A 26,801-nucleotide genomic window follows, 5' to 3' on the forward strand; every position below is an offset into this window, starting at 1 on the left:
CGACGGCAGAGATAACTACTGGCACAAATCAGGGTTTAGGTGCCTATACATAAAAAGTTAAGCGGTCGACAGGACCATCGACATAGGAGAGCTTTATTACACTTTACCTTAAATCCCCAGTCGCGTTCGACTAACATATCAAATGAAAATTCTAAGTAATCCCCTTCGGGCCATAAATTCAAGATACCTAGGCGGTAGTCGCTTGCAGGTTTGGCGCCGAACCAGATCCAATGTCCACGATGACGAAGAGCACAGAATTTCTGAGCGCAGTAGGAAAATCATCCATATCGTCAAGATGTGCATCCTGTTGCTGCTCTGGGGCGCCTGCACCTTCATAGTATTCGTATTTGCCGCAGATCAAAAACCGCGCAGTACGATGGTGACGGTGATGCCCAATAAAACAGTCTTCAGGACGGTGGAGCTGCCCCATGGGGTGGTGAGAATTACGCTGCTTGGAGCCGTGGACTGGTACCTCATGAGGTTTCCCGAAGAGGATAATGGGATTTATGGAGCGGGCTTGCGAGTGGAGTGCTTTAGCTCCGATCTGAATGTGAGCTACCACCGATCGGACATGTGGAATATTGTAATGAACAGCGATACGACGGCGTATCTGGAGGTCTCGAAGAACTTCATGCTGCACGAATGGATTGGTGGCGATAGGCAGGCGGTGATCTCCCTGGAGAGCAAGCAGGACGCGCCGGTGTCCCTGCACATGCTGATAAACACCAATCCCCTGATCACCAACACGTGCGTCCTCTATGCGGGCCTCCTGATCCTCGGTCTCTATATGCTGATCGTCTTCGATGTCATAGACCACACCTTTGCCGCCCTCATTATAGCCACCACTGCTATAGCGATCCTGGGTCTCCTGGAGCAGCGGCCCACTGTGCACACCATATTGTCCTATATTAACTTTGAGTCGCTGATGATGCTCTTTGGCCTAATGACCATTGTGGATATTATGGCTACGACGGGAGTGTTTGAATACCTGGTTGTTTGGACTTATAGAATTTCCAGGGGTCGTCCGTGGCCTCTGATATTTTTCCTGAGCATGTTGACTGCCTTCTTGTCCGCCTTCCTGAACAGCGATAACATGGCGCTGGTCCTAACCCCCATTACCATTCGATTGTGCGAGGAGACGTCCTTGAAGACGGCTTATGTCCTGGTTATAATGGCCATCTTTGCAGACATGGGGGGTGCCCTGACCCCCATGGGCAATCCACCCAATGCCATAGTGACCACCAATCCTGCGGTGGTGGCCGAAGGCGTGGACTTTGTTAACTTCGTAGTCCACATGCTGCCGGGAGTGCTGGTGGCCATGTTCGTGGTCTTCGGCATAGTCTATGTGACCCACAGGAAGAGCATCCTTGAGCTGGACCAGCATCAGCTGGACCTGATGAGGGAGAGGGAGGGGGAGAAGGAACCGCCCAGTCAGGAGACCCAGAATCGCATAGCTAAGCTCAAGGAGGAGGGACCAGGAAGATTCTGGCTCAAGCCGGCGGAGAACTATCCGGAAACCTTGGTGGGATTGGAGGAGGGCAGTCGGATCCGGGACAAGCCGCTTCTGATCAAGTGCTGCGTAGCCCTAAGCTTTGCCTTTCTCTGCATGGTGCTCCACTCCATTCCCAAGGTGGCCGATGGCGCTACCCTGGGCTGGGTCATCCTGCTGGCCGCCTTCCTGCTCATCATCCTGGACGACAAGAACGACCTGACTGCCACCCTCGAAATCATCCAGTGGACCATCCTCCTCTTCATCGCCGCCCTTTTTGTCCTGTCGGAAGCAGTGGATCAGCTGGGTTTCTTCGAATGGATTGGGGACAGGACTGTGATGTTCCTGACCAGCTTGGAGCCACAGCACCAGACGGCGGTGACCACCATGATCCTCCTTTGGACGACCGCTTTGCTCACGATCTTCATCGACAACGCTGCCGTCACCATCTTCATGCTGAAGTTCAGTTTCCAGATGGCCAGCAAGGACGATATTCCACTCCCCCCGATGTTCTGGGCCCTGACTTTTGGCGCTTGTTTCGGGGGAAATGGATCCCTCTTCGGGGCGGTGTCCAACGAGATCATCGCCCTGATCGCCCTTCAACATGGTTACAAGATCTCCTTTTGGCACTTTTTCGTTATTGGCTTTCCGCTCATGCTGGTGACCATGGTGATTGGCTCTGCCTATCTTCTGATTGCCCACTCTGTCTTAAGTTGGAACTAACATTGAAAATTCTGTCTGTCTTATCATAGTAATTTGTCCAGGTACCAAGCATATGTAACAATTAAATCATTAAAATAAATTTTTAAGGCCTACAATATATTTAAATATCGATATATTTAAAAATTGATAAACTCTACATTTTGTTTCTTTAAATAATTGGAGAAACGTAGTTGTATTACTATTTCTCCTGATTACCTTTAATAGTAACTTATAGTGCAACAAATCAGCAGAGGTTTTCATATCTATAGTGTTTGGGAGCAGGACCTAAAATTCATTTATACTCGTTCTAATCTTTATTCAACCAAAACACACATAAAAGCACGCGTAACGCCCAAGTTTAAACGGCTGACAGCTGTGGGTGCTGCATTTTGGCCACAATTGTCAGGTAGCGCGAAATTCCACCGCCTGTCAATACGATTTCAGTCAGACACACATATTCCATTGATTCCATTCGAAACAGCCACAAGCGCGATAGGAATATCTCCACTAACATAGGAGTAAGCAATGTAACGATTTTTAAGCTAATTGTCTGAAATTTAAATCCAATTTTAATTTCCATTGCATAGTAGAAAACTATTGTATTCGCGTTATTCGTGGAAAGTATGTAACATGTCGATTCGTCGGAAAGTATGTGACAGGTGGAAGGAAGCGTTTTCCGCTCATTAAAATATAGGTACATATTTTGGATCAGGACCACAAGCTAAGATTAACCAGCGAACTGTCCGTTTGACTGTCCGTCCGCATAAACGCTAAGATCAAGGAAGCTATGAAAGCGAAAAAGTTGGGATTCAGCATCCAGTCTTATGAACTTCTTGCGCAACCCAATTTTATTCAGCAGGGTGCACAACAACTTGTCAGAGAACAAATATAGAAAAGTAAACATCGGAAAATAGAAAAAAGTAAAATATAGAAAAGTAAAATGGCCATAATCCCATCTGCCTACCAAAAATTTTTCAAATCGGACTATTTATTAAAAAGCTACAAGCAATAAGGTTTCCAATCTCGGAAACAAGCAATTTGCTACATGCATACCTTCGTCTCCCTCGCACTCCCTTCAGCTGAGTAACGGGTAACTAATAGTGGACGACTTCGACTAAGCGTTCTATCTTGCTTTACCTTTGAACTTTTTGGGAGTGATTTTGAATAAAAGTATCAGGGATTTGAGCAACTTTGTAAAAATGAATTTTTTGTCGAATACTATCTGGACAAAAAATTTTCCGAAACATTTAGATTAAGGGTAAATGGTGAAAAAATAATTAAAGGCTGTAGTATAATGGTTACGTGATACATAATATGAAGAAAATGTAAAGTAAGATGTTTTTTTAATAGCATAGTATTCTAAAAAAAACAGAGCCGTTTTCCAATTTCTATATTTCTTCTCTGACAAGTTTGAAAGCCGAAGACGAAAGACAAAACTAATAAAGATGCGTAATGGCTGTCTGCGCACAAATATTGGAAAATAATTACGGAGGGAAAAGAAAAGCGATGGGAATCTGAAAATGGGGATGGTTGGTGTAGCTTAGTTTTTTTTCTGAAAAGATCGAGAAACAATATCTTTTTCAGAACTCCCAACTACTTCTTATACAAATCTGCGTTACTGTCTCTCTTTTCCCCTCCCCTCACACTCCTTGAATATCCCGTTATCCTTTTGCGGTGTGCATGCAACAATTGTTCCCTGGGTCACACATGCCAGAAAGAGAGGGCGCTAGAAGGGGGGCGGAGGTGGAGAGGCAACAATAACTTTTTAGCAAAAAAGGAAGCGCAGAAATTAATGCTCTTCAAGTGCTGGAAATGGAAACTCTTTAACAGTCCTCTCTCTCTCGCTTTCCCTCCCCCACACTGCTTCATTTTCAATTTCAATAAATAACCTTGATTTAAGCGGCAGCGACGTCGGCGGCGGCAGCGCAGTCAGCATTTGACCAGCTGCAATACAAACACAAAGGCCCCCCTCCCACTCACACGCACGCGGGGCCAGACCGGCCCCCACACACAAACACCTGTCACACGCTGGCTCTCTCCCACTCGCTCTCGGTGGCTGCTCTCCCGAATCTGCAATCCTGGCTCTCAGTGCAGTGGAAAGAGAGCCAGGCTCATAAATCAAAACAAAGTTGCACAAACAGAGAGCGCAGGCGCTCTCACGCTTACTCTCCCGCGCTCTCTCTCCCTCTCGGATTCTGCCGGCATATATCAATTTAATGGGGAAAGCTGTCGGCAGTCGCTCTCTCGCTGCCGCACCACTCATCTTAATGGCGCTGCTCGCTCTCTGCCCGCTCTCTGCCGCCGCCGCGGACGCTGTCAGCTCTCAACGTTTCAAATCATGTTCAGTCATGTTTTAGTCGACGGCCGAACGACTGAACGGAATCATGTCGCACTTTCCTGACTTCCCGTTAGCCTTCTCAGCGCTGGGCGCTCAGTGGGTGGTGCAGCAGTAACGGCACACCGCCAGGCGCCAGAGAGTAGTTTGCAACAAAAGTAAAAACTAAAACAAACCGAAGCCAAAAAAAGGCGAAATCGAAAGAGCTACAGCTCTGCGCGTGGAAATAAATAAACATAAATCTTGTGGCAAGCCGTCAGTAAATCATCAAATTAATAGCCCCGCACACACACACACGCTCAGCTGTGGTGCGAGCCAGCGAAGAAGAAGAGGCGGCAGAAGGAAGTGAAATTGGCGGCAGTTTGACCGCAACAACAACAACAGTACGCCTGCAACACACACACGCACGCGTTCGTCACCAGTGGTGGTGCTGCCCCACACCCCTCCCTCCCCCGCCCATCGAGCCATTGTGACATTTGATTTATTTGACGTGTGTGTTTTTGATAGAAGCTCAACACGAACCGACACACACACATGCATAACATACATATGTAGCACACATACGAGTCGCCAAAGAATTTATTTAGTGAACGAAAATAAAACCAAAGTTCTTTTCGCGCACATTTGATTTCGGTTTGGATTTGAAGTGAAGTGTGACCGCGAAGGGAGCCAAAAACACACAATAAAAGTTGGAACAACAAAACACCAGCCCTATCAGGGGGCAGACGGAGTTAATTGCCACACAGCCAAAGTAATCTACATAGCCTTCGCAGGGAGAGGCACCGAAAATCACACATCTCAAATCACACATCTCAAATCTCGAATCTCAAAGCTCGAATCTCAAATCTCGAATCCCAACAATTCCCACAAAATGATGCTGCACGAGGCCGTCATGCTGGAGATCTATCGCCAGGCGTTGAGTGCAAGGTGAGTGGTTCGGTGTGGAAGTTCCTATATGTTGTGCCCCATAATATTATTATATGCTTTCGTTTATTTTTTCCTTTTTCCATTGGGAGCCCTTTAGTTTGGGAGTAGTGCACAGAAAAGGTTTAAAGATAGGAAATTTAATCAGAATTATAAACCTAGTGAGTCAAATTTTATAAATTATGAAAATATGTACTCAAAGCAGTGGGTTATAACAAGTAAATAAATAAGTAGGTGCTGCAAAAATATAATATGAATATTGCCTTGCTCTAAAAACAATCAAAACTATCCATAAGTGTTGATTGGTTCGATTTCCAATGCTTCAGTGACTTGAAATCTGTTTTTATTGCGACACTAAATGTTTAATGTTTTACAAGTTAATTAAAATTACGGAAAATATTTAACCAGTGGTGGGAGCTGCATTGATGAACTTGGCCCATTATGCCAGATACAGCCTTTACATCGTCCTTATTAAAAAACATTTATATGTGAAACTAACTTTGCACCATTGTAAATTAAATTGTAAATTGTAATTTTCCGTCTGAAAAATGTATTGGATTGTGCATATGTTCCTATTAAATTTAATACATAATTACCAAAAGGGTTAGATTTTAACCTTTTTATTGCCGGAGTGTTCTAATGATATATATTAAACTATTTTTTATTTTCTTCATTACAACAAATTTTAACTATTTTACAGTTTGCTTCAATTTGATCTTTGTTTAATTTACCTTTTATATGTCCTACGAAATTTTATTTATTGTGTAGAATTTTCTTAATATGATTAAAAAATGTCTCATATTTTACCTTCTAAAAGTAAACGATTTTTGTTTGAAGTATAAGTTAGTAGTTTTCAATAAAAAAGACACGTGAGAATATCTTGACCTTTTATATTAATATGGATAATATTAATAGTAGGGCTTAAGTTCCTCCTTTGCTAAATACATTATCAATTTGTCCCCTTGAAGCTGACCCCCAACCTTATCATCATTTCATTCCAGCGAGCTGGCCAGCCCGCGGTGTCAGTCCCGGGAGTCCAACACCTCAGCTGGGGCGGGAAACGGATCCGGCGACGTGCGCTGTCCCTCGAACGAGTCGCACTGCTCGGCCAACGATCGCCTGACCCCGGCTGCCACGCCCACGCCCACGACCACGCCCATCTCGCCCCACTCCGTGGGTCTGCCGCTGACGGCGACGCTTCCACCCGCGGCTGCAGCTGCCCTGCTGCCTCCCCAGTCCGCCGCCATGGCTGCCTACCTGGCAGCCGCCCAACAGAATCACCTGCTGCTGACGAATCCCCTGGCGGCAGCAGCGTCACTGGTCCAACAGGCCACGCAGCAGGCGGCGGCGGAGGATGTGGAGTCCCCGGCCCTGGACTTTAGCAGAAAGCGGCCCACGAGCGACAACGAGGAGGAGGATCAGGATCAGGAACAGGAGGAGCAGGAGCAGGAGCAAGACTTGGAGCAGGATGCACAGGGCGACACGGTGCCCCTGGACCTCTCTGTCAGCACAAGAAAGAGGCACGGGGAGGACTCCCCGCCAGCCAGGAAGATTCCCAGGAGCATATCGGCGGACTACAAGTCACCTCTGCCTCCCGGCAGCTGGATGCCGCCCATTAATCCCTATCTGGCGGCTGTGGCAGCCAAAACGGGGGGACTGGGCAACTCCAAGATGGCACCCAGTGAGGCCAGCAAGGCACTGGAGAAGATGAGCGAGATGAGCAGAAGGGAAACGCCGCCACCAGTGCCCAGGAGCTCAACAGGCGGAGCAGCAACGGTGGGATCAGGGCCAGCCGGAGGAGGAGCAGGATCCAGCTCCGGTGGCCGTCACAGCGCCTGGCAGTCGCACTGGCTGAACAAGGGCGCCGACGCCGCCAAGGATGTGTTCAAGTGCGTGTGGTGCAAGCAGAGCTTCTCCACGCTGGCCAGCCTCACAACCCACATGAAGGAGACCCAGCACTGCGGCGTCCAGATACCCTCGCCCTCGTCGGCCGGCGGAGGAGCAGGTGGAGCACCCAGCGCAGCGCCTCCCTCCAGGCTGCCCACTTCCGCGTCCAACTCAGCCTGCTCCAGCAGCAGCAGCACCACATCCAGCTCCTCCAACTCCTCGAAGTCCGAGCTGAACATGCTGATCAAGGAGACGATGCCGCTGCCCAGGAAACTGGTGCGGGGTCAGGACGTTTGGCTGGGCAAGGGAGCGGAGCAGACCCGCCAGATACTCAAGTGCATGTGGTGCGGCCAGAGCTTCCGTTCGCTGGCCGAGATGACGAGCCACATGCAGGAGACACAGCACTACACGAACATCATCTCGCAGGAGCAGATCATATCCTGGAAGTCGGGCGACGAGCGGGAAAGGCCCTCGAATGGTGGCGGTCCTCCGGCAGCCACTGCTCCTCCGCCCCCTTCATCGGCTGGCGGTGCAGCTCCCTCCGTTAGTGCCGTGCTCACCTGCAAAGTGTGCGACCAGGCCTTCGGCACCCTCAAGGAGCTGAGCAGCCACATGGCCCAGCAGTCGCACTACAAGGAGTCGCCCACTTCCTCGGCCTCGCCACCAGCCCCCGGTGCGGCGAACTCCAAGAGGGGCAGGCAGAATCGCAACGAGAAGCGCAAGAAATCTTTGCCCGTGAGGAAGCTCCTGGAGCTCGAGCGTTCCGGATCGAACTCCAGCCTGGATTCCGCTTTAAAGCCACTAAGGGACTTTGCGGCCGCCACCAAGATCACCTGCGAGAAGTGTGGCAGCAAGATAGAAACAGCCCTGTTTGTGGAGCACATTAGGAAGTGCCTGGGCGAGAGCATTCCCATTCCTCCCAGGCGATCCGCTGCGGCTGGAGTGGAGCGTCTGCCGAGTCCCAGCGCGGGAATTGGCGGTGAGAAGCCACCATCGGTCCTGAATGCCCTGGAGCAGCTCATCGAGAAGAGCTTCGAGTCGAGGGCGGGAAGAGCCATGACTCCTGGTGGCTACTCGGAGGCCGGAACGCCGCTGGGAGCCAGCATCCTGAAGCGTCTGGGCATCGACGACAGCAGTGACTACACGAAACCCCTGATGGACGCCCAGGCGATGCACCTGCTCCGATCCTCCTACGCTTCGCGGGATCGCAGTGCCAGTGAGTCGAGCTCGGCCAGCCGGGTGGAGTCCTCTTACACCCCGGACAGACAGCAGGCCACGCCTCGCCGGACTCCCGACACCCCTGCCCCGCCTCCTCCGCCGCCGCCCACCATTAAGGCGGAGCCGCCGGAGGCGGAACCTTCGATGGGTGGTGGGTCGGGGGATCGGGAGAGCTGCAGTCCCCGACAACAGATCCAGGTGAAGAAGGAGTTCAGCATGGAGGCGAGTCGGGAGAGTCCCCGCTCCGCCGGCGAATCTCCTGCTCCGGAGAGAGGAGGCTCTGCGTCGGATAATGGCAGCCTGCTGGCCCTGAATTCCATGTTCGATCAGTTGAGTGGGGCGGAGAATAACAACAATAACAATTCCGGTGAGTGGAAATAAGTAAAAATAAAAATTAAAATTGTGGAAGTTATGATAAAGGGAATTTGGGTTTTTCAGTTCGGTTAAGTTTTAAGTGTGATATATGAAATTGTTTTTATATTCGATTCCTTAATATAAATATATATATATATATATTTATTTTAAAAAAGTCGTTGAAAAGTTATTTTTAAAGTCAAATACAAATTTTTAAAACCAAAATAAATTGTTTACATTTCTTCGCTATTTACAAATATTAAATTTATATTTGTAAAAAGCTATTTTAACAAGATAATATTAAAATAAATATTTAAGATATTAATTCTTAGCTTAAATATTTTTCTGGTTTTTATTAAAGCTCATAAACATAACCATTAAAAATCAGTTAAATCAGTTGTGAAACTTTTTTGGCATTATACTTTGTGATTGACTTATTTAGACTCTTTTAGGAATATCTGCGTTCTTGAACATCTTGAAAAATCATTAAAATTGTGTTTTGTAAATTTTAATTGCTACTTAATTTTTTATAAATTAACCGAGGGAGTTGGTCATTTAATACTAATCATATCTTCACTGCTCCCTCTCAAACTGTTTGGAAAACCATTTTAATGCTCCTTATTAACCCTTTCAGGACACTGCTACAACAACAACAACACTTCGAGTGGCATGGCGACCAAGAAGCCAAAGGCCCATCCCCTGGCTGCCCTGCAGAAGCTGTGCGAGACCACGGATCCCCCTGCAACGCATCCCCGCAGCGGCTCCTCCGGCGGCTCGGCATCAGCCGCCAGTGGCAGCGACCTGGTGGCCTTCAGCTGGGCCTGCAACGAGGCCGTCCTGAGTGCCAGCAGCGGTGGCGCCGGCGGCGACGCGGCCATCATCAAGTGCTCCTTTTGTGATACGCCGTTTGGCTCGAAGGGCGCCTACCGCCACCACCTGTCCAAGGTGCACTTCTTGAAGGACGCTGGCGAGGAGTCGCCCCGGCTCAAGTCCCCCGCCGCCCAGAGCCCCAAGTCGCTGCCCATGGCCTCGCCCAAGAGATCGGCCTCCAGGAGCCCGGCGACGGGACCTCAGCAGCAGCAGCCGCCTCCATCGCCCACCATTAATCCCTATGACGAGAGTCCGCAGTCCAAGTTCCTCAAGTACACGGAGCTGGCCAAGCAGTTGTCCTCGAAGAATGCCTAAGAATCTCCGCAGGGTTCAGCACAAGATTATCAGACTGGAGAATTGAGAACTTACAGAAAAGTTAGGAACCCTATAAAAATATGAACTCTATTAGCAAACAGATTGGTTAAAAAAGGGCAATTCATAAGGAAAGAGATGCCTAGTAATAAGATCTCAATTTTGTTAAGTGAACTTTCTTTAGCTTTTCATTGGCAATACGATTTTTTTTATAAGATAAAATTTAATTTCTTTATTATCTCAAAAGATTTACCTTTAAAAAATAGAAATATGTTATACTAATCCTGAGCTTTAGCTTAGCCATGAGATAGTTGATATTGTTTCAAGTTACCCTTTAAAATCAAATCTATTTGCGAAAACTCAAGCGATCCTATCTGTTTGCTAAGAGATACATTCTATCGAAAAGATCCCAACTGACTTCAAAAGCACTGAAATTCCCAACTGAACACAGAAGTTCCGAAAGCTCTCGGCATTGATTTCTGATCTGCATTTACGCTCTCTCCCTCTCGCGCTCTCGCCAACATTTTGCAGACTCTCTCCCTCTCTTACCGCTGCACACCCACACACGCTCACAGGGATTTCCCCTACTTTTGCTGAATTTGCCAAGACATTTCCCCAGTCTCGGCGCTCTCTTAGACAAGAGTTTCCCCTGCGCCGGTGACGTCACGGCGATGCTGGTCCGCTTTTTATTGTTTCCCAATCGGACAGTCGCAGACGCAGTCGGACGTGCGAGCGAGAGAGGGCTAGTGGGCAGCTGGAAATTCAATTACCACCACTTTGACGAACTGCTGTCCATCAAGGCGCGTCGGACAGGGACGGCCATAGTAGCCGAGTGACGAAAGGCGACGACACGAGTTCGTCAAACTGCGATTGGATGGGGGCGAGAGAGACGGCGCGAGCGAGCCCCAGTGGGTGGGGATGAGAGCCCGACCGAGAGCGGGAGCGGGAGAGTGAGTGAGCGCTACGATTGAGTGGCAAATTGGAATTGGATTTCGAATTGGAGTGCAATTGGATTCGAATTGGAGTGCACTCAGCGCAAAACGAGTCAAAGATTACTTATTTATTATGCCGCAGTTCCTGGTCAAAAACAAAAAGAAATGAATAGAAGCGTGCCAAAAAATTCGAGATACTTAAATCTAATAAGCTAAACTAACACAATTAAATCACTACTCCTAAGCGAATACAAAACAAACGGAACGCAGTATACGTAAAGAACACTTAAAAGAAAGTTAACCTCATTGGATGGCGACTTTTAACCATCAAGTATAGGCCTCATACGAACTAATGACGCATTGAGTAATGTAAATACTAGCCAATAGCACTTTCCTTCCATACGTCTAAAGAATATCAATATTTACATAAAGACACAGAGATATAGAACGTCGAAATCAAAATGTAGCCACAGCAACGCATGTATACGGAAAACAATTTTAAAAATTATATATACACCTATGAACTATATACCATACGTATAGACCTACCCATGTATACCAGCAACTCCAGTCTCAACCATAACTAAGAATCTTGAATATCTAACCTAAGACCTAAGCCTAAGAGGGGGAGAATGTAAAACATTTCACTATTATCAACACAATCACTATTGTCGTCGCCTCTCGTCGCGAACGATCTATATCTGTATATCTATGATATATGGCAACTATGTATACGACTTGTATTTGAGTTTTTGTGATATTATTTTTAACGAAACCGTTCGCTTCCTTCTCGCCACGCCCCAAACGCCCCGAAAACACCCCTATATATCCTGTAACACCTCCCACCCCGCCCCTAGACGTAAGTGTAAGTTATATAATGCAATAAAGGCGCAGCATTCAAAATACAATTACCATGATTTTCTCTCCTTGGACTTGACCCAATTGAAAACTTTGATTCCAAATTAGCGTGCGTAATAGCAAGGAAATAAAGAGTTCAATAAAAAGTTGTATGTTTCCGATTTAAAAGAGCCTTTTTCTTTTCAATAAGGGTTCCCGTGGGTTTAGTTAGGGTTAGGAGTTGTGCATTAGATTTTGTGCCCACTTTATTTCTGGATCCCTAAAGGTGAGTTATAAACTCAGATAAAGAGAAAATGCGGCTTATGGGTATGAATCTTTAGTCTCTTTATTTAAAAAAAATTATTGTTCATTTTTTTTGTGATATGTATAATTTTTATTATTTCGAAGAACTTATACAACTTTTTGAGTTAAAAAAAATCTCTAATAAGAAAGTCATTAAATTGACCCTAACATAGGATTGCTTTGTTAAATGTATTTAATATAAAAGTATTATACATCTTAAAACTATTCCAACATGATACTTGTTAGGACTTACAAAAAAGCCTAAAAAAGATTGCCAGTTTAACTAGAACTTTCATATTTAAAAATAAAAATTGAAACAATACAAACAACAAAAAATGTCAAGGTAAGTGCATTATACTAGCAAACATGCCTCATTCTGTTATAGAGATATTAAGAATGCAGAATAAAACAAGAAAGGAAGTTAGCTTCGACAAGCCGAAGTTTGTATACCTCTGCAGTTATAAGAAATAATCAACTTTAGTAAATAATTTTTTCATATTATTTTCCCACCAATTTTCGATCGTTCCTATGGCAGCTATATGATATAGTCGTCCGATTTTGATAAAATTTAATTCAAAATTCAGAACTTATTTAAAAATGTTATATCCAAGCTTAAAAAGGTATATGCTAAAAAACACAGAAGATATAATTTTTTTTTAATTTTTTCCCCGATAGTTCCTATGGGAGCTATAAGATAAAGTTGTCCGATCCGGCTGGTTCCGACTTATATACTACCTGCAATAGAAAGAAGACTTTTTGGAAAGGTTTAGACCGATAGCTTCAAAACTGAGAGACTAGTTTGCGTAGAAACTGACGGACAGACGGACGGACAGATGGACATGGCTAGATCGACTTGTCTTGTGACGCTGATAAAGTATATATTCTTTATGGGGTCGGAAACGTCTCCTTCACTGCGTTGAAAACTTCTGACTGACCCTCTGCAAGGGTATAAAAAGGCCAATTGTAGATCCTTTCTTTTAAAAATTAATTGAGTTTCGAGGATCTTAAAAATATTCTCATAATATTTGTAATAAAATAATAAACAAATTTAACGATCAACGAATTAACCACTCTAAGTCGAAAAACATTCCCCGGAAAGCCATTATTCCCTGCAGTTATAACTATTTTGATTTGCCATCTCCCAGCAGTCGCTCAACTAGCTAATCAGGGTTGTCCGAATTGCACTATTTCAGCCGGCCTTGGGCAGTGGCCTAATCTGCCATTAGCCGGCTCTTCAATTGCTCCCCAACTGGCCGAATTTCGGCCGGGCCGCCCAAAATCTCAGTTAATTGTGGTACGACGGTGCCCCAGAACATGGCATATCAAATTGTAAACTAATATTTGCTAATAAACACGCAGAGTTAATTAAACCTGAATTATGGGGCACATGGTCGTGTTAACTTTGTGGGGTGGGGCGGGACGACGGGGTGAAAAGGGGAGGGAAGGGACGCGGCAGGAACAGGAACATGCGCGAAATGTGAACGCGATTCGCTGATTTATGGCCAACAAAGGATTAAGACAACGACATCCAGATACCGATAGCAACTTCATACGCACAGCCCCATCCCGCTCTGTATACCCGTCTCTCTCCGCCCGCCTATTGCTCTCTCTTTCGACAGACGCTGATGACGATCCGACGCCACAAAAATCTCCTCGAAAACTTCAATTGCCAAAGGATTCATTTTCACTTAAAATTTATGATGTGTGCGCCTTGTGGGCGGGCCGAAGCGGTGGGCGGGGTCTCAACGTACACAAAGAAAAAATTCAAGTGGGTTGTTAAGTAGAAAGGAGGCAACAGCTGCTGTTCTCTTAAAGGCTGGTTTTATTTTGAATTCAAAAATATATTATAAACTTACACTTATTTTAACGAAATTAAAAAAAAAATTTATTAATTATTAAACATATTTTAAGAAAAAGTTTCATAGTTGCAATTTCTTAAAGGTTTTCGACCGAAAAACCGTCTATACAGTGGCAACCCATCAAGTCAGACATTATTTTATTGTTTTGCTTTAATATGACCCCAATGGTTGGTGGGTTTTCCAGATATTGACCAATATGTAATGCAGTTCTAATTATTATTTTATTAATAGAGCTTCAGCGCTATAATTTGTGTATAATTTACGTAATAAAAATGTACATTTTTAAGAAGTCTAAGCAATAAAATACCTTATAACGTGTATTTATTTTCTGTGCAAAACGTACCGTGTACATATACGATATGCCTCGAGGGAGTGGGCAGACGGGGGGACATGTGCTCGGTGTCACATTTGTGTTAAGAGATAATTTTTGGAAAATGTTCCGAACAACTTTTCTGGCCCGCCTCAGTTTTCAGTTTGGCTTCATTGATGGCTTGCTGTTTTTCGGGTGGCGAGGGGCGCGGCTTTCTTGCCTCCGAAAGTTGCGCACGGGACACCTTTGGGCTGACCTCCGCCCCCACCCCGCCCGAGAACCCACTGCTGCTCCGCTTAATGAGATACAAACACATAAATTCTGAAAAGTGTCATGCATAACGGTTTACTTTTTTGCTCTTTGATAAGCCAACAAAACTGCCGACACTGACACTGCCTCTGCGTCTAAGTGGGTGGGTGGGCGAGGTGGGTGGCATGTAGGTGGGTGGGTGGCTTGACAGTGGGTGGCCCGAGTGTGGGCGCAAAGTTAATTCCCGAGTCCCGAGGCAATAGACAAGGAAATCAAATTTGTATGGCCGAAATGTCAAGATCACAAACCGAAGGCATATATGCAAAGAAAGTCAAATTAAAGATGGTTTTGGAATATAATAAGTTATATTTTTAAAAATAATAAATATAAGGTTCATAACGTTAGCTTGTAAAATCGAAAATAATTTTATAGTTATTTACAGAGATATTTAAAAAAATTTTTATTACGGGTTTTCAACTAATTTTGTATTATAATATTTTATTAATTCATGTTGTATTATATTTTTTAAAATATTTTAGTATTTACTCATGAAAGTACTTGAATAAATATTTCTTAATATATTTCAAATAGTTGAATTAATTAGTTATTAATTTATTTTTTTTATAAAATACACTTTGAGTATGCTTTATTAAAATTAGAACAAGTAGATATTCGTTAAACGTATCCTTAGACTCTGAATCCTTTCCCTGCCGAGTGGCAACGATGTCAATCCGTGCGATAATTCCGCCCACCCCGAGGTGCGCCCGCCAAAGGACGAACCCCACTAAATGAGCTTGCGAAATCCCAGTATGTGTGTGGGAGTCCTGGGTGTTTGTGTGCTCATCAGTGAGCCATACGCTTGCCATATATCCTGTGGCATGCATAAAGAAAAGTGTAATAAAATTTGATTTATTGTAGACAAGATTCGAGCTGGATATGTTCGCCTCTTCCCCAGCGAGAGTGTGTACATATATGTGTGTGCATTCGCCTGCTCATTCGCTGCTGCTTCCACGCCTGCGTCCCTCTTACGAGGCAGCGTCTTCCGCCCACCGCCGCCCCCTTTTTTTGGGGCCACACACACGTATCCTGGCGAATGAAGCGTCGGGATGCCAGCCTCCCACTCGGCCACCCAGCCACCCCAGAGCGACCCATGCATCACTCGTCTGGATATCATTCATCTCGTTTGCTGCCGTTTACCTCGGCACATTACCCACTCCCAGCCACCCACCACCCACTCACAGAGCCACCCAGCCACCCACCACCCACACAATCGCATTCACATTTTCTGACACTTTTGCTAAACTTTCGCACTGCAGGCGCTTGTCCTGCGTCCTGCGTCCTGTGGCAGTCTCGTTAGTCCTCGTCCTCTGGCTTCTGTTCTCGGCCTCCTCGTCGCCATCATGATGACGGAGGCCCTCGCATTCGTCGGGTGTATCTGAGTCCTGAATCCCTTCCAGGATCTGGCATCTGGTATATGGTATCCGGTATCTGGTGGTGGGTGGGCGTTCCTCGGCGCAGTCTGCCTTGGGTTTTTCGCCAAGAAGTGCTGAAAAATCTTGCGATTTCTGGGGCGGAATAACAGAGAGAAAGCGAGGGAGAGGGCGGAGAAAGTATGATTCTGTAATTGCCATTTTGTAATTATTTAACTCGAGAATGGGTTGATGATATCCTGCAGAGCGACAGGATGATCTACGTTGGTTGTTATATTGAATAGTAAAATTTGTAGACCTAAAAGGACTTACAAATTGCAAATATTTCTGGAGCTGCTTTTCCTAGCTCTAAAACTTAAAATTGTTTAATTATATGCAACCAAATAAAGTCTTTTAAGGAATTAATTTAAAATGGAAATGTCTAGCTAACGAATCTTGCCTTTTTTTAACTCATATGTGATATAGAATAGGAAAAGTAATAAACTAAACAGGATTTACAAATTGAAAATCTTTTCAATGCAACTTAGCTTTACTTGAAAATTTAAAATAATTTAAAAAATATTAAGTAATAATAAAAATGTTATAGGTTATAAGTATATTAACAACACAATTTTTTATTTTGTTTTAATGCCAACCAAATTTAAATGTATTATTTTAAATAACAATACTCAAAAGTATTATAAAGGATTTTTTGCTGAACTATTTTAAATGCACAAAAAATAAACACATTTAAATTAATAAAAATAATTTTTATGTGTTATTGCAAATGTGCATTTAATCTCCAAAGATTAAAGATTAAATTCTTCTTAACAAAGGTGATTCCGAACCACCAAAAATAAAATATCACGTATACGCACTGTTAATACAGCATCAAAATAGTCTTAAACGTTCATGTTTTCTTGTTTTACTAAATAATTTTATTTTTATCGTGTAAAGTATCCTTTGAATACATTCATATAGTTCTCAGTTCGTATTTGTACCATGAAGTGACAGCGATATCACGCATACGCACAGTTGGTCAAGCATTAAACATATTGTAATGCTTGCCAACACTTTGAAAACGTTTAGCTCGCTTTATTTCATTTTTATTTCTCTTCACTTCATAGGTGTGTCTTCACGAAGGCTTGGCAGTGTGTGTTCGGGAACTTTTGCATTATGGTTGGTGGAGACATAAATCAAAATACCATTACGCCCGAAAGGTCCGCCCATATCAGGAGACAACCCATGCTGTGATTTATTAGAAAAACTGCAAGGGAAACCCCCAAAGGGGGCTGGGCGGAAGGGTGCAAAGGAAAACAGAAGCAGCAGCAGGAGCAGGAGCAGCGGCAAGAGCCACAGCAGCAGCAGTAACGCGTTTCTTTTGATAAAAATTTTGAACTAAATCAAAACTTCATTTCACATCGGTGCCATTTCTTGCGCCAGGGCCTCAGTCGAGTTCGGTTCAGTTTTCAGTTTTCCGTTTTCAGTTGAGTTGAGCGAAAACTCCACCCTCGTGCAACAAAAAGCGAGACGAGCAAAAGTGCACAACATCGAAACAAGAAATGGCGGCAAAACTAGAAAATGTAGCCAAGCGGCTGCAAGAGCGGAAAATGCTGCACTGGAAAAAGTTAAAAGTAGATTTCCAAATATCGAAATTTGTAATACATTTAATAATGGAATAATGTGAAATTTTTCTTTCAACTTATAAATATTTTTTAGGATTGCTTTAATAAAAAAAAAATGCAAATTTAAATGAAATAAAATAAGTAAAACGAAAAAATGATTAAGCAAATATAATTTTTTATTGCGTTTCTTAAAATAATATTTATAAGGAATTTTTGAGAATTTGGACTAAACTATAAAAATAAATGCAATAAATATAATTTGAAATTTTTTAGTTTTATTACTTAAAATAATATTATAAGGGAACTATCAATTTTTTATTTATGATAATGGAAAACATATATTTACAGAGCACACAAAAGTATTTTTAAATAGGAAAAAAATTTAAAAAATTAAATGAAATTAAAAAATAAATTAAAAAAATTAAATATAAATAAAACTATTTCTAATAAAATGCCCCCCAACTCATCTCAACTTTTCCATTTTCCGTGTAAAGAGAAGTGTTTGGCTGGCGGATTGGGTGCATGGGGCTGCACGAAGGATGCCTCGTCCTTTTCCTCAGCGGTGTCGCATTCAGCAAACGACGATGCCGCATCGTTGTCCTGCGACTTGACTCGACAAAATTCACTGCTGGCTGTCAGTTCAATAAATCATTTGCGTTTTGACACGTCGCTCCCGCGCCCCCTCGCCCCTCGCCCTTGGTGCCTCATCCTGCAGCTGGCTGCTGCGCCAATGAAAATCCATAAATACAAAAACAAAGCAAAAAGCAGGGCAGCACAAAAAGAGGGAAATAGAAAAATTCAGAGACGCGAGACGGAGCCGGAGACCGAGAAACAGCCCCAAATGCCGGCTTCCAGGCTCCATGTGGGATGCACATAAATTCCAAGCTGTAGGACCAGCCAACCCATCGGCCGGCCGCTTTTCCCAGAAGAAAATTCACCGGAGAGAAGTGTGGCAAGAGCGCCGGAAGAAGTCGAACACGAAAACGTTGCCACCGCCGAAGTCCATAGATCAGAGCCCCTTCCCGGGGTGTCTGTGTTCCGATGATTGCGATGATGATGAGGGTGCTGGGGGTGATGACGATGTCGCCTCAAGATGCAGTCTCACCACTCGGAGGTGCTCGGCTGGCTGGTCGGTCCATACATTACACCTGCAAGGTTGTGACAACCGAAGGAACCTCTTCAAGCCGCCTTGCCACGCCCATGAAGAACACATCCTGGCCATGTCAGCCGGCCACTTGAGGCGGGGCCAGAGTGCAGGGGCTTCTCTGGGTTAAAGGATGCTCTGGGAACTGAAAGTTTGTCGAATCTCATGATTTGCTTCCTTTTCCAACACTAAAACGCGATCCCCAATATGTTTTTAAATTAAATATATTGTCTAAAACGTAATATCTAACCAAAAGTGCATTTTGAAAGCGAATCGAAACTAACTTATTCTCCAAATTGCAAATGTTATAACGTTAATTTATTTTATTTTTACTTAAGCTATGACCATAATATTTTGATTATGATCACGGTATCATGCTTATTTCGTTTTTTAATACGAACATCACTTTAAAAGGTTGTCTTTAAATTAGGCTGTGACTTTAGCTTTTGCCTGACAGTAAATGTTTCAGACTCTTTCAGTCGAATACTTCCATATCATTAATCCATTATTCAGCTAGCCAACTTCAACATAAATAAACCTTCGAGAAGAGGCAAAGAGTTTCTTTGCTTTTATCTACTGGATTAGATATAACTACTTGCTTGTAAAACATCTTTATGCATAAGTTGGGAACAAGAGAAATGTGAGGTAAAATCGATTCCCGTAAGGACAAGCACAAATATATTTCTATACCTTTTGTATAAATGCTTCATTCCACTTTTACAAGCCTTTTATGGCCTTAACCCTAACCTTGAGCCACCTCTACAAAAAAATCACCCATTTGCTGAAGTGTAGCGCAAAAGTTTGTGTGATAAATCAAACCCCTTTGGGACATTTATGATCGTAAAGTTGGAAGTAACGAAATAACATTTTGTGCCGGCATGGAGATGAGCAAGAGCAGTTAATGCGACGCTGCAATAAATTCATTCGAGCCAGGGAAGCCGCTTCGAGTCGAGCCCTTTATCGCGTCCTTAACATTAAGGGAAAGCCAGGAACTGGAATCTACAGTCCAATAATCATTCATAAAGCGTTCGTTTTCTTCGTATTTCCCGCTGTCCGTAGTTAAAATAAATGATTTAATGAAAATATTGAGGTCGCTGAGGAAACACGGAGCAAGTGAATTACAAAAATGATTTAAGGGTGGGCGTTTTCTCGGGTGGGTGGCCGTTGTAAATCATTCGATTAATTGCAGACTGTAAAATCGATAGGTATTTCTTCCTTTGACCGTAATTTTTGCAAAAATGTATTGAGCACCATTCTTGAATAAAGTGTTACTTTTTAAGTGAGTTACACATTGCTAGTTTCGTGTTAAGTCAGTCAGAGAATTCTAATGGAAATGTAGCTCTGCCCAAAATTCGTTGCATTTCCAGCCAAAGAGCAATCAACTTAAATAAAATATTTAATGCCTGCCGTAAGCGAAAATAAGGGAATCTTCTAAACCTGCCAGCAAACAAACAGCGGGACAAGCAAACAGAATGAAATGCGCCAAGCGACAATTTCTAATTACAAATTCGCCACAACATTTAACCCGTTTTTGCCGGACACACATACCACCTAGCGCAGCGTACGAGGATAATTTCCATACTAAAACACACCTTTTGGACGAAAGCAAACAGAGAGGTTAAGGGAAAAATTTGTGGAAAAGGACATGGGTGAGAAGCTCGACTGGAATATTACCATAAGTCACAGAGGTCATTTTAATGTAAAAATACATGATTAAAAATATTTAATTTATAGTTTTGAAAAATACAATACGACGGAATCATGTCATAAAAACATACGTCACTTTTCTGTAACTTTAAGATGTTTATTTTTTTTACGTTTACCTATTATTGTTATATAAGCTTCTAATTATATCATATCTAAATTCAACTGTACATTACCATTTTCAAAAGATTTTTTTTTTAAGCAATATGAAAGCTTGTGAATTTAAAATGTTACCTTCATTGCTCCAGACCATATGTAATATTTTTAAGTCCGTATCCCGATATATACCATTTACACCCTGCAATTACCCGGGAACTCTAAAAAAAGCTCAGCTTGCAACATTTTATGCTGATCCCTGTCAGGCAACAAAACACACATAATCTGCAAAAAGGAAAACAACTGAGGGGGGCTGAACGGGAGAAAAGAAAAGTGCCAGAGAACTAGGGAAGGATGAACAAACAAAATATTTATGTCTCCAACCCACCTAACTTGCAACACGCTGCCGGGGCGATAAACGTGGTGCTGGCTGGCCCAAAGGATGTGGGGCTCGCAGGGCAGAAGGGCGTGGCAGGGATCCTGGTGGCTTTTTTGCCACGCCGTATGCAAAGTGCAGGCAACAAACATCAACCAATAATGCAGACGCGATTATGTCCAACCAGGAGCAAAAATAGTTACGGTTTCCAGAAGGACAACTCCGGCGCCGAATGTGAAGTTGACGCCAGAGAAGCAGGACACTCGCACACAGGGAGGAATCCTTTCCACGGACACACAATCACTGAGGGAGCTGCACTCACACAAACGGCCAAAAAATTAAAAACAAACAAAACACGATGAAAGCGACAAATGGCAAGTGGAGAAGTGGAAAAAGAAAAGACCCCACAAAAAAAGGAACCTGAACGGGGACTGCAAAAAAACGAAAGTGTTGCACAATGGGCGTTGCTTCAAGTCTCCAACACTCACTCTCAGGGGGGTACATTCACCAACACTGTCTTGTGATTTATGTCACTGACGAACACTGCGCAGAAGGTGCACTGAGAGAATAAGGTGGGTAATGCACTTGTTTTGTTCTAAGCATTCCCTTGATTTCTTTGATTTTTTTTTTAATTTTAACTAATTTGCCTGATTATAAAATAGCTATTACTTTTGGAAGGTAAACATGTCATATATTTTGGGCAGAAAATTATTATTGGATATTTCTTTATTTACTTGACCGCAATTCTTAAGCCTTATAAAAACTGCAATTGATATTGTTCTAATTTTAAAACTTTATAAAAAACGTAGCACATAATTTATACTTTAAAATTTTTCAGGTATTTTATAAAAAATGAATACTTTTTTATTGCTTTTATATAATCCGTTTTTCTACCGAAATATCTTTAAATGATACGAGAGCTTAGGAATTATAGATAAACAAGGCAACATAACCAAATGTACTTATAAATATTTTGGTTTGAGATAAACATAAATAATTTCTAGAAATGCTTCTGCGGCTTAATATATAAATTCTTTTTATTTTGTTCTAAAATAACATTTTGCGATACTTAGGAGAGGACTTTCTTTAAAAAATAAAAAACAGCTTGCAATGACGACAGCGACGACGACGACGACAACATCGAGAGTTTAGCTCGCTGTCTGGCCAACGGAAGCGGCGGAGAAGGCGCCAAGGACGAGGGGGATGCGCCCGGATACCCACGATGATGCCACTGACGAGCACTGGAAGCGCAGCCGGAGGCAGGCCACCTAAGCGCAGGAGGATCCCCATTCCAGGCCCTTGCCCGCCTCCGAGGAGGGGGTGCTCCGCCATTCGTTTGCCACCGAGTGTCCTGGCCGGGTGCATCTGTGTGTGTTCAAGGATCTGTGTGTGTGCACTCTGGATTCCCTTTGTTTCCCCGGCTGCCATTTCGTTCACTCGCTCGACAGCCAGTCAGCGGCGTCAGCGCCAAGACTTCGACTTCGCCGCGCTGTGTTGTTGTCGCGCTGTGTTGTTGTCGAAGGACATTTCGCAGAGAGGTCCTTCTAACAAAATTTAATACTTATTGTGCTTCGCCCGGCGTTCGCCGCTTTGTTGCCTGCCGGCTGCCTTCCTGCATAAAGAAAGGCAAACAGAATTTATGTTGTGACATTTTAAATTGCGCAATTTTTATGAAATCCTTTTGCTGCGCCTCCCCAGCAGCACATCCTTGCGAAACACTCCTCGACTGCAACAGAAATTCTCCACCAATTCGATGCGAATTTTTGTGTGCAACGCTCAAAAAAAAAACAAACAAAAAAAGGGAAAAAATAGTATGTTTCGAAGTGGAGTCCTTGTCCAAGTGCGAGGTCCTGCGCGAAGCCGCTGTCAGCCTGGCGTTTTATTTATTTTTATGTTTAGACTCGACTCTCGACCAACGTCCGAGAAAACCGAAAATGTCCGAGCCATCGCCCAGCGAGACGACCAGAGAAAGCAGAAAGCCCCACCATGATTTACGATGATGATGTGTCCTGGAACGCGAGCGCATCTCCACCGAAGGACTCGGCACTGCACAACAAAACCCTGCCAACGGGAGGAGCCGCAAGATGTCCTGCCCCCGAGGGCAGCCCTCATCCCAATCCCCGACTGCGGCAGCTTTACATATTTGGGCACAAGGAATTCCGATTCCGCCAGCTGAACCGCTGGAATGCATTCGTTCTTTTGGATTTCGAACACGACTCTCTGGAGAGAGTCTCCGTACAAAATTATTAAGCAAAAACAGGTTTTAGCAACTTTTAAGCTCCATATGGAATATAATATGGAACTCGTTTCGATAAACAGTTTTATAATGGTATCGTATGGTATTTATTTACTTGTAAGATTTCAATCTTACCATTAAGGAGATAAATATTTGAATAAATAACTGTATCACAACACTATTACTATAAAAATTGTTAAAAACAATGGTGTCAGGGGAAAACTTTTTTTATTTGATAATAATTAATAATTAATTAAATAAACATATATATAAATAAAAATAAATTATAAAATATACATATATTTATTCACTATCTATCTAATTTAAATCTTTAATTATAGATAACAACCAACACCATATTTTAAAATGGTATTATTTTGTATTACGTTTTTTTGTTTTTTCTATAACAAATTGTTATTAACACCATTTCTCAAAATTGTATTGTGCTTGCTTTAGATAAAAATCTATGCTTTTTAATTAGATCTAAAACTCTGTCAAAGTTGTTGCTTCTGGAATTTAACTTACATTATCTGTTATATGTTAATTAAATACTTATAAACATATAAAAAATAGGAATAAATACATTGTCGAAAAAAACTTTCAATTCGAATTGAATAAGCCTGACGAATGATTTCCTCGGCAATCAATAGAATCGCATTTCTTTGCTACAAACATTTCGAACTTTTTTGCATGGTAATTGATTCAACATTCGACTAAAAAACTTGCAAATATAAACGAGCGCGTAAATTGGGTGGACTCCTATAATTGTGATTACTTTTTGCTGTGACATTTTTGGCAATTGCAGTTTTGCTCCTGTTGTGGCTTCCCTTGTTTTTCCCGCTTCTGTTAATAAAAATTTACGATTATTGTTTTCACATTTTTCATGTTTGTCAATATTAAAAACATTATTTTTCACACGAATTGGCGTCAATGGATGGATATGGATGTGGATGCGACGCACATATCGAGATCTGCCCGGCCGACAGACGAAGGATGTGTCTCCGAAATTTTATTGAAACTCGCTGATGGAATCCAGCCCAAAAAAGGGGCGAAAAATGCGAGAAAAACACTCGAATTGCAGTGGAATCGCATTCAATCGGTCGCCAGCAGCACACACCACTCATAACTCAGCTCGGCGCGGCGCCAGGGACACCAGCCTGGACACAAATCCATTGGACGATGGGCATCGACGATGGCATGCCCATTGTTGTGGCGCTGGAGGATTCGGTTCGGGACAATTGTCAGGCAATAAATCGATGTGTGTAGGGCTGTAAATTTTTGGCGGATGGCCGATGAAAAAGTGCATATTATGCAATTCGACAATACGCCAAACATGTCGACCTACGCATGAAACCCTCCCCACCCACCCCTCCTGGAAGCGCCGCCGTGCACCGCCGCCCACCCTTGCCACTGCAGCGGAAGCGGAAACGGAAACGCGCACACAAGTTCTTCTCTGCTCTTCTCTCTTCTTCATCTTCGGCCTGCAGCAGCGCTTTGCATATCAATGAAAATGCATAAATTTTTATTCGTCCCCAATTTTTGCCGGCGTTTTTTCGTTCTGCACGACGCCTATTTGGTTGCACTCGTTGCATCCTTGCCCGTCGCCCATTGCCCAATCCTGTCGTCCATCAAGGGGCATAAATCAGTTTGGAGGTAGCGGCCAAGAGAGGCGACACAAAAAATTGCAAAAAGATTTACCAACACGCGTAGCGCAGTTCCGGAAGCTTCGCAAAAAACGGGAGCCCCCATCCGCGGCAGATCAGTTCTTCGGGGCAGAACCAGTGACGAAACGTAATCCTTGTCGAAAAAGTGCACCGGAGCAAAAACACTGAAAATCCATAAAAATGCATCATAATTTCCCGGACACTCGTGCAACTGGAACTGGATCACCATCGGCAGCATCATCATTGTGTGTAATATCCAAATGGCCGGCAAAGCTTTGGAGCGGCGGATGAAGGGGTGGTGGTCACTCCAACCAGCCGATGAGCGAATGGCAAAAAATATCCAGTAGGGTTACTCCGCCAAGAAGATTAGAACATTATGAAAAGGGAAAATATTATTTTTAAAATACTATAAATTTCAAAAACAGCTAGGAATAAATTGAAGTATGTACCTTTTTTAGATTGTAATGACCTATAAACTAGTCCTAGGAAAAATCATAAAATGTTATACATCCAGAGAAGCAATCCTAAGAAACTATATTAATAATGATTACCCTATACTAACCTTTCATTTTAATATTAAAATAGTATATTTTTATAAAGTTCTTTAAAGGCTATATCCGTATCCTTATAATGAACTAGATTTTATTGAAATAGTAGAAGTAGATTTGAATTAAGTTAATCCAGCTTCTGAATACTCTAAGGTTTAAATTATAAGACTAGCTTAAACCACACACTTTTGACATATTGTTTATGGTTTTAAATAATGATTAATATTACAATTTTAATAATCCAATATAATAAATGATAGTAATATTAAGTTCATTATATTTTTAAAACCATAAAAAACATTTCACAAATTAAATAAATTGGTAATATCATATTTTCAGCTTGCAATGGTCCACTTATATTCTCAAAACACACTGACTAACCCTCCTGGGCATCATTCACATGCAACAAGCCCCACTCTGGCTGCTTTATAAGCCCTGTCGCTGGCTGCACAGAATGGGCCCATCAAAATCAACGGCGTGACCAATGGGCAGGAGGCAGTGCAGCCTGCCTACCGCAATGCGTTAATAGATTTGCAGTGCCTCCGCACCTGGAGCGGTCCCCAAACCGTCCAATCGGATTGCATATAATCACAGGACACTCGGTCATTTCGGCGGGGTCCTTTGTTGTTCTTTTACTTGGCCAAAAGCGGCCGTAAATTTTACTTCATTCATGCAGACACTCCTCCTAACTCCCACATCCCACAAAGGAAACGTGGAACGGACAGCGAGCCTGTGCACATTTTGAGTGCATTCGATGCGATACGTTGGCGGCCTGTCCACATGTCATCCTTGCATTTATTTATTGAATTATGACTCTTAAGCCCGCCCAAAAGGTAAAACGCGAGAGGAAAAGCAAGGATTGCAGATGAAATACGGCGAAAAATAATGGGGAACCGTTGAAGGTCGGGTCACCTTTATTGAAACGGGGAAAGTAATATAGGATTAAGGAGTTTTCTTTGTTGAAATCTTAAAAAATATTATGTATCATATATATTTTTACGAATATTAGTGGGTTCAATATCGCTCTTTCTATATACTATTGTATGATTGTTAAATTTCCCTATATCACGTTGCCCACTCTAAAAATCTAATCACATTCTTCCCCTGAGCGGATCTCAATTCGGTCCACGCGTTGTTTGTCTTTCGCGTGCAGCAAAATCAACACGGCGAGCAGATGAAAGAACAGCAGCTGGATTCTTGAGATTTTACACAATTGGCAAATATTTGAGGCCGGCAAACGTCGGCGCTGTCTTTTTAATTGTTTCTAATTCCTAGTGTTGACACGGCGGTGTTGGAAGTGCTGGCACCCCAGACATCTGTCCTAGGAAGCCGCTTCTAGGTTGCCGACATCCAGCGCTATCGCCTGTTGACACACGCCCACATGTGGAGGAAGCGCTCCAGTTAACCGGAATCATTTA

General features: G+C 43.2%; 2 protein-coding genes across 2 annotated transcripts; both read left to right on the forward strand.

The window, feature by feature from the left end:
• The first annotated feature begins 126 nt into the window (after window positions 1-126).
• On the forward strand, window positions 127-2,305 carry LOC108033386 (P protein). Its single transcript, XM_017107706.3, has one exon. It carries the CDS (start codon window positions 143-145, stop codon window positions 2,210-2,212), a length of 2,070 nt encoding a protein of 689 aa, XP_016963195.1. The 5' UTR covers window positions 127-142; the 3' UTR covers window positions 2,213-2,305.
• Window positions 2,306-4,564: 2,259 nt separating this feature from the next.
• Window positions 4,565-12,006, forward strand: LOC108034097 (protein tiptop). The gene is made up of 3 exons (XM_017108863.3): window positions 4,565-5,453; window positions 6,452-8,922; window positions 9,544-12,006. The coding sequence occupies exons 1-3, from the start codon at window positions 5,398-5,400 to the stop codon at window positions 10,092-10,094; spliced, it is 3,078 nt and encodes a 1,025-aa protein (XP_016964352.1). The 5' UTR covers window positions 4,565-5,397; the 3' UTR covers window positions 10,095-12,006.
• The last annotated feature ends 14,795 nt before the right edge of the window (window positions 12,007-26,801 follow it).

The sequence above is a fragment of the Drosophila biarmipes genome, chromosome 2L (genome assembly GCF_025231255.1).
Source record: "Drosophila biarmipes strain raj3 chromosome 2L, RU_DBia_V1.1, whole genome shotgun sequence".
Taxonomy (NCBI): domain Eukaryota; kingdom Metazoa; phylum Arthropoda; class Insecta; order Diptera; family Drosophilidae; genus Drosophila; species Drosophila biarmipes.

What these genes read in the sequence shown, in the direction of transcription:
- LOC108034097 (XM_017108863.3), top strand. Translation starts at nt 5,398, where the DNA reads ATGATGCTGCACGAGGCCGTCATGCTGGAGATCTATCGCCAGGCGTTG. An exon ending in CGCCAGGCGTTGAGTGCAAG is followed by an intron (nt 5,454 to 6,451) that starts GTGAGTGGTTCG and finishes ATTTCATTCCAG; the next exon opens with CGAGCTGGCCAGCCCGCGGT. An exon ending in TAACAACAATAACAATTCCG is followed by an intron (nt 8,923 to 9,543) that starts GTGAGTGGAAAT and finishes TAACCCTTTCAG; the next exon opens with GACACTGCTACAACAACAAC.
- LOC108033386 (XM_017107706.3), top strand. Translation starts at nt 143, where the DNA reads ATGAAAATTCTAAGTAATCCCCTTCGGGCCATAAATTCAAGATACCTA.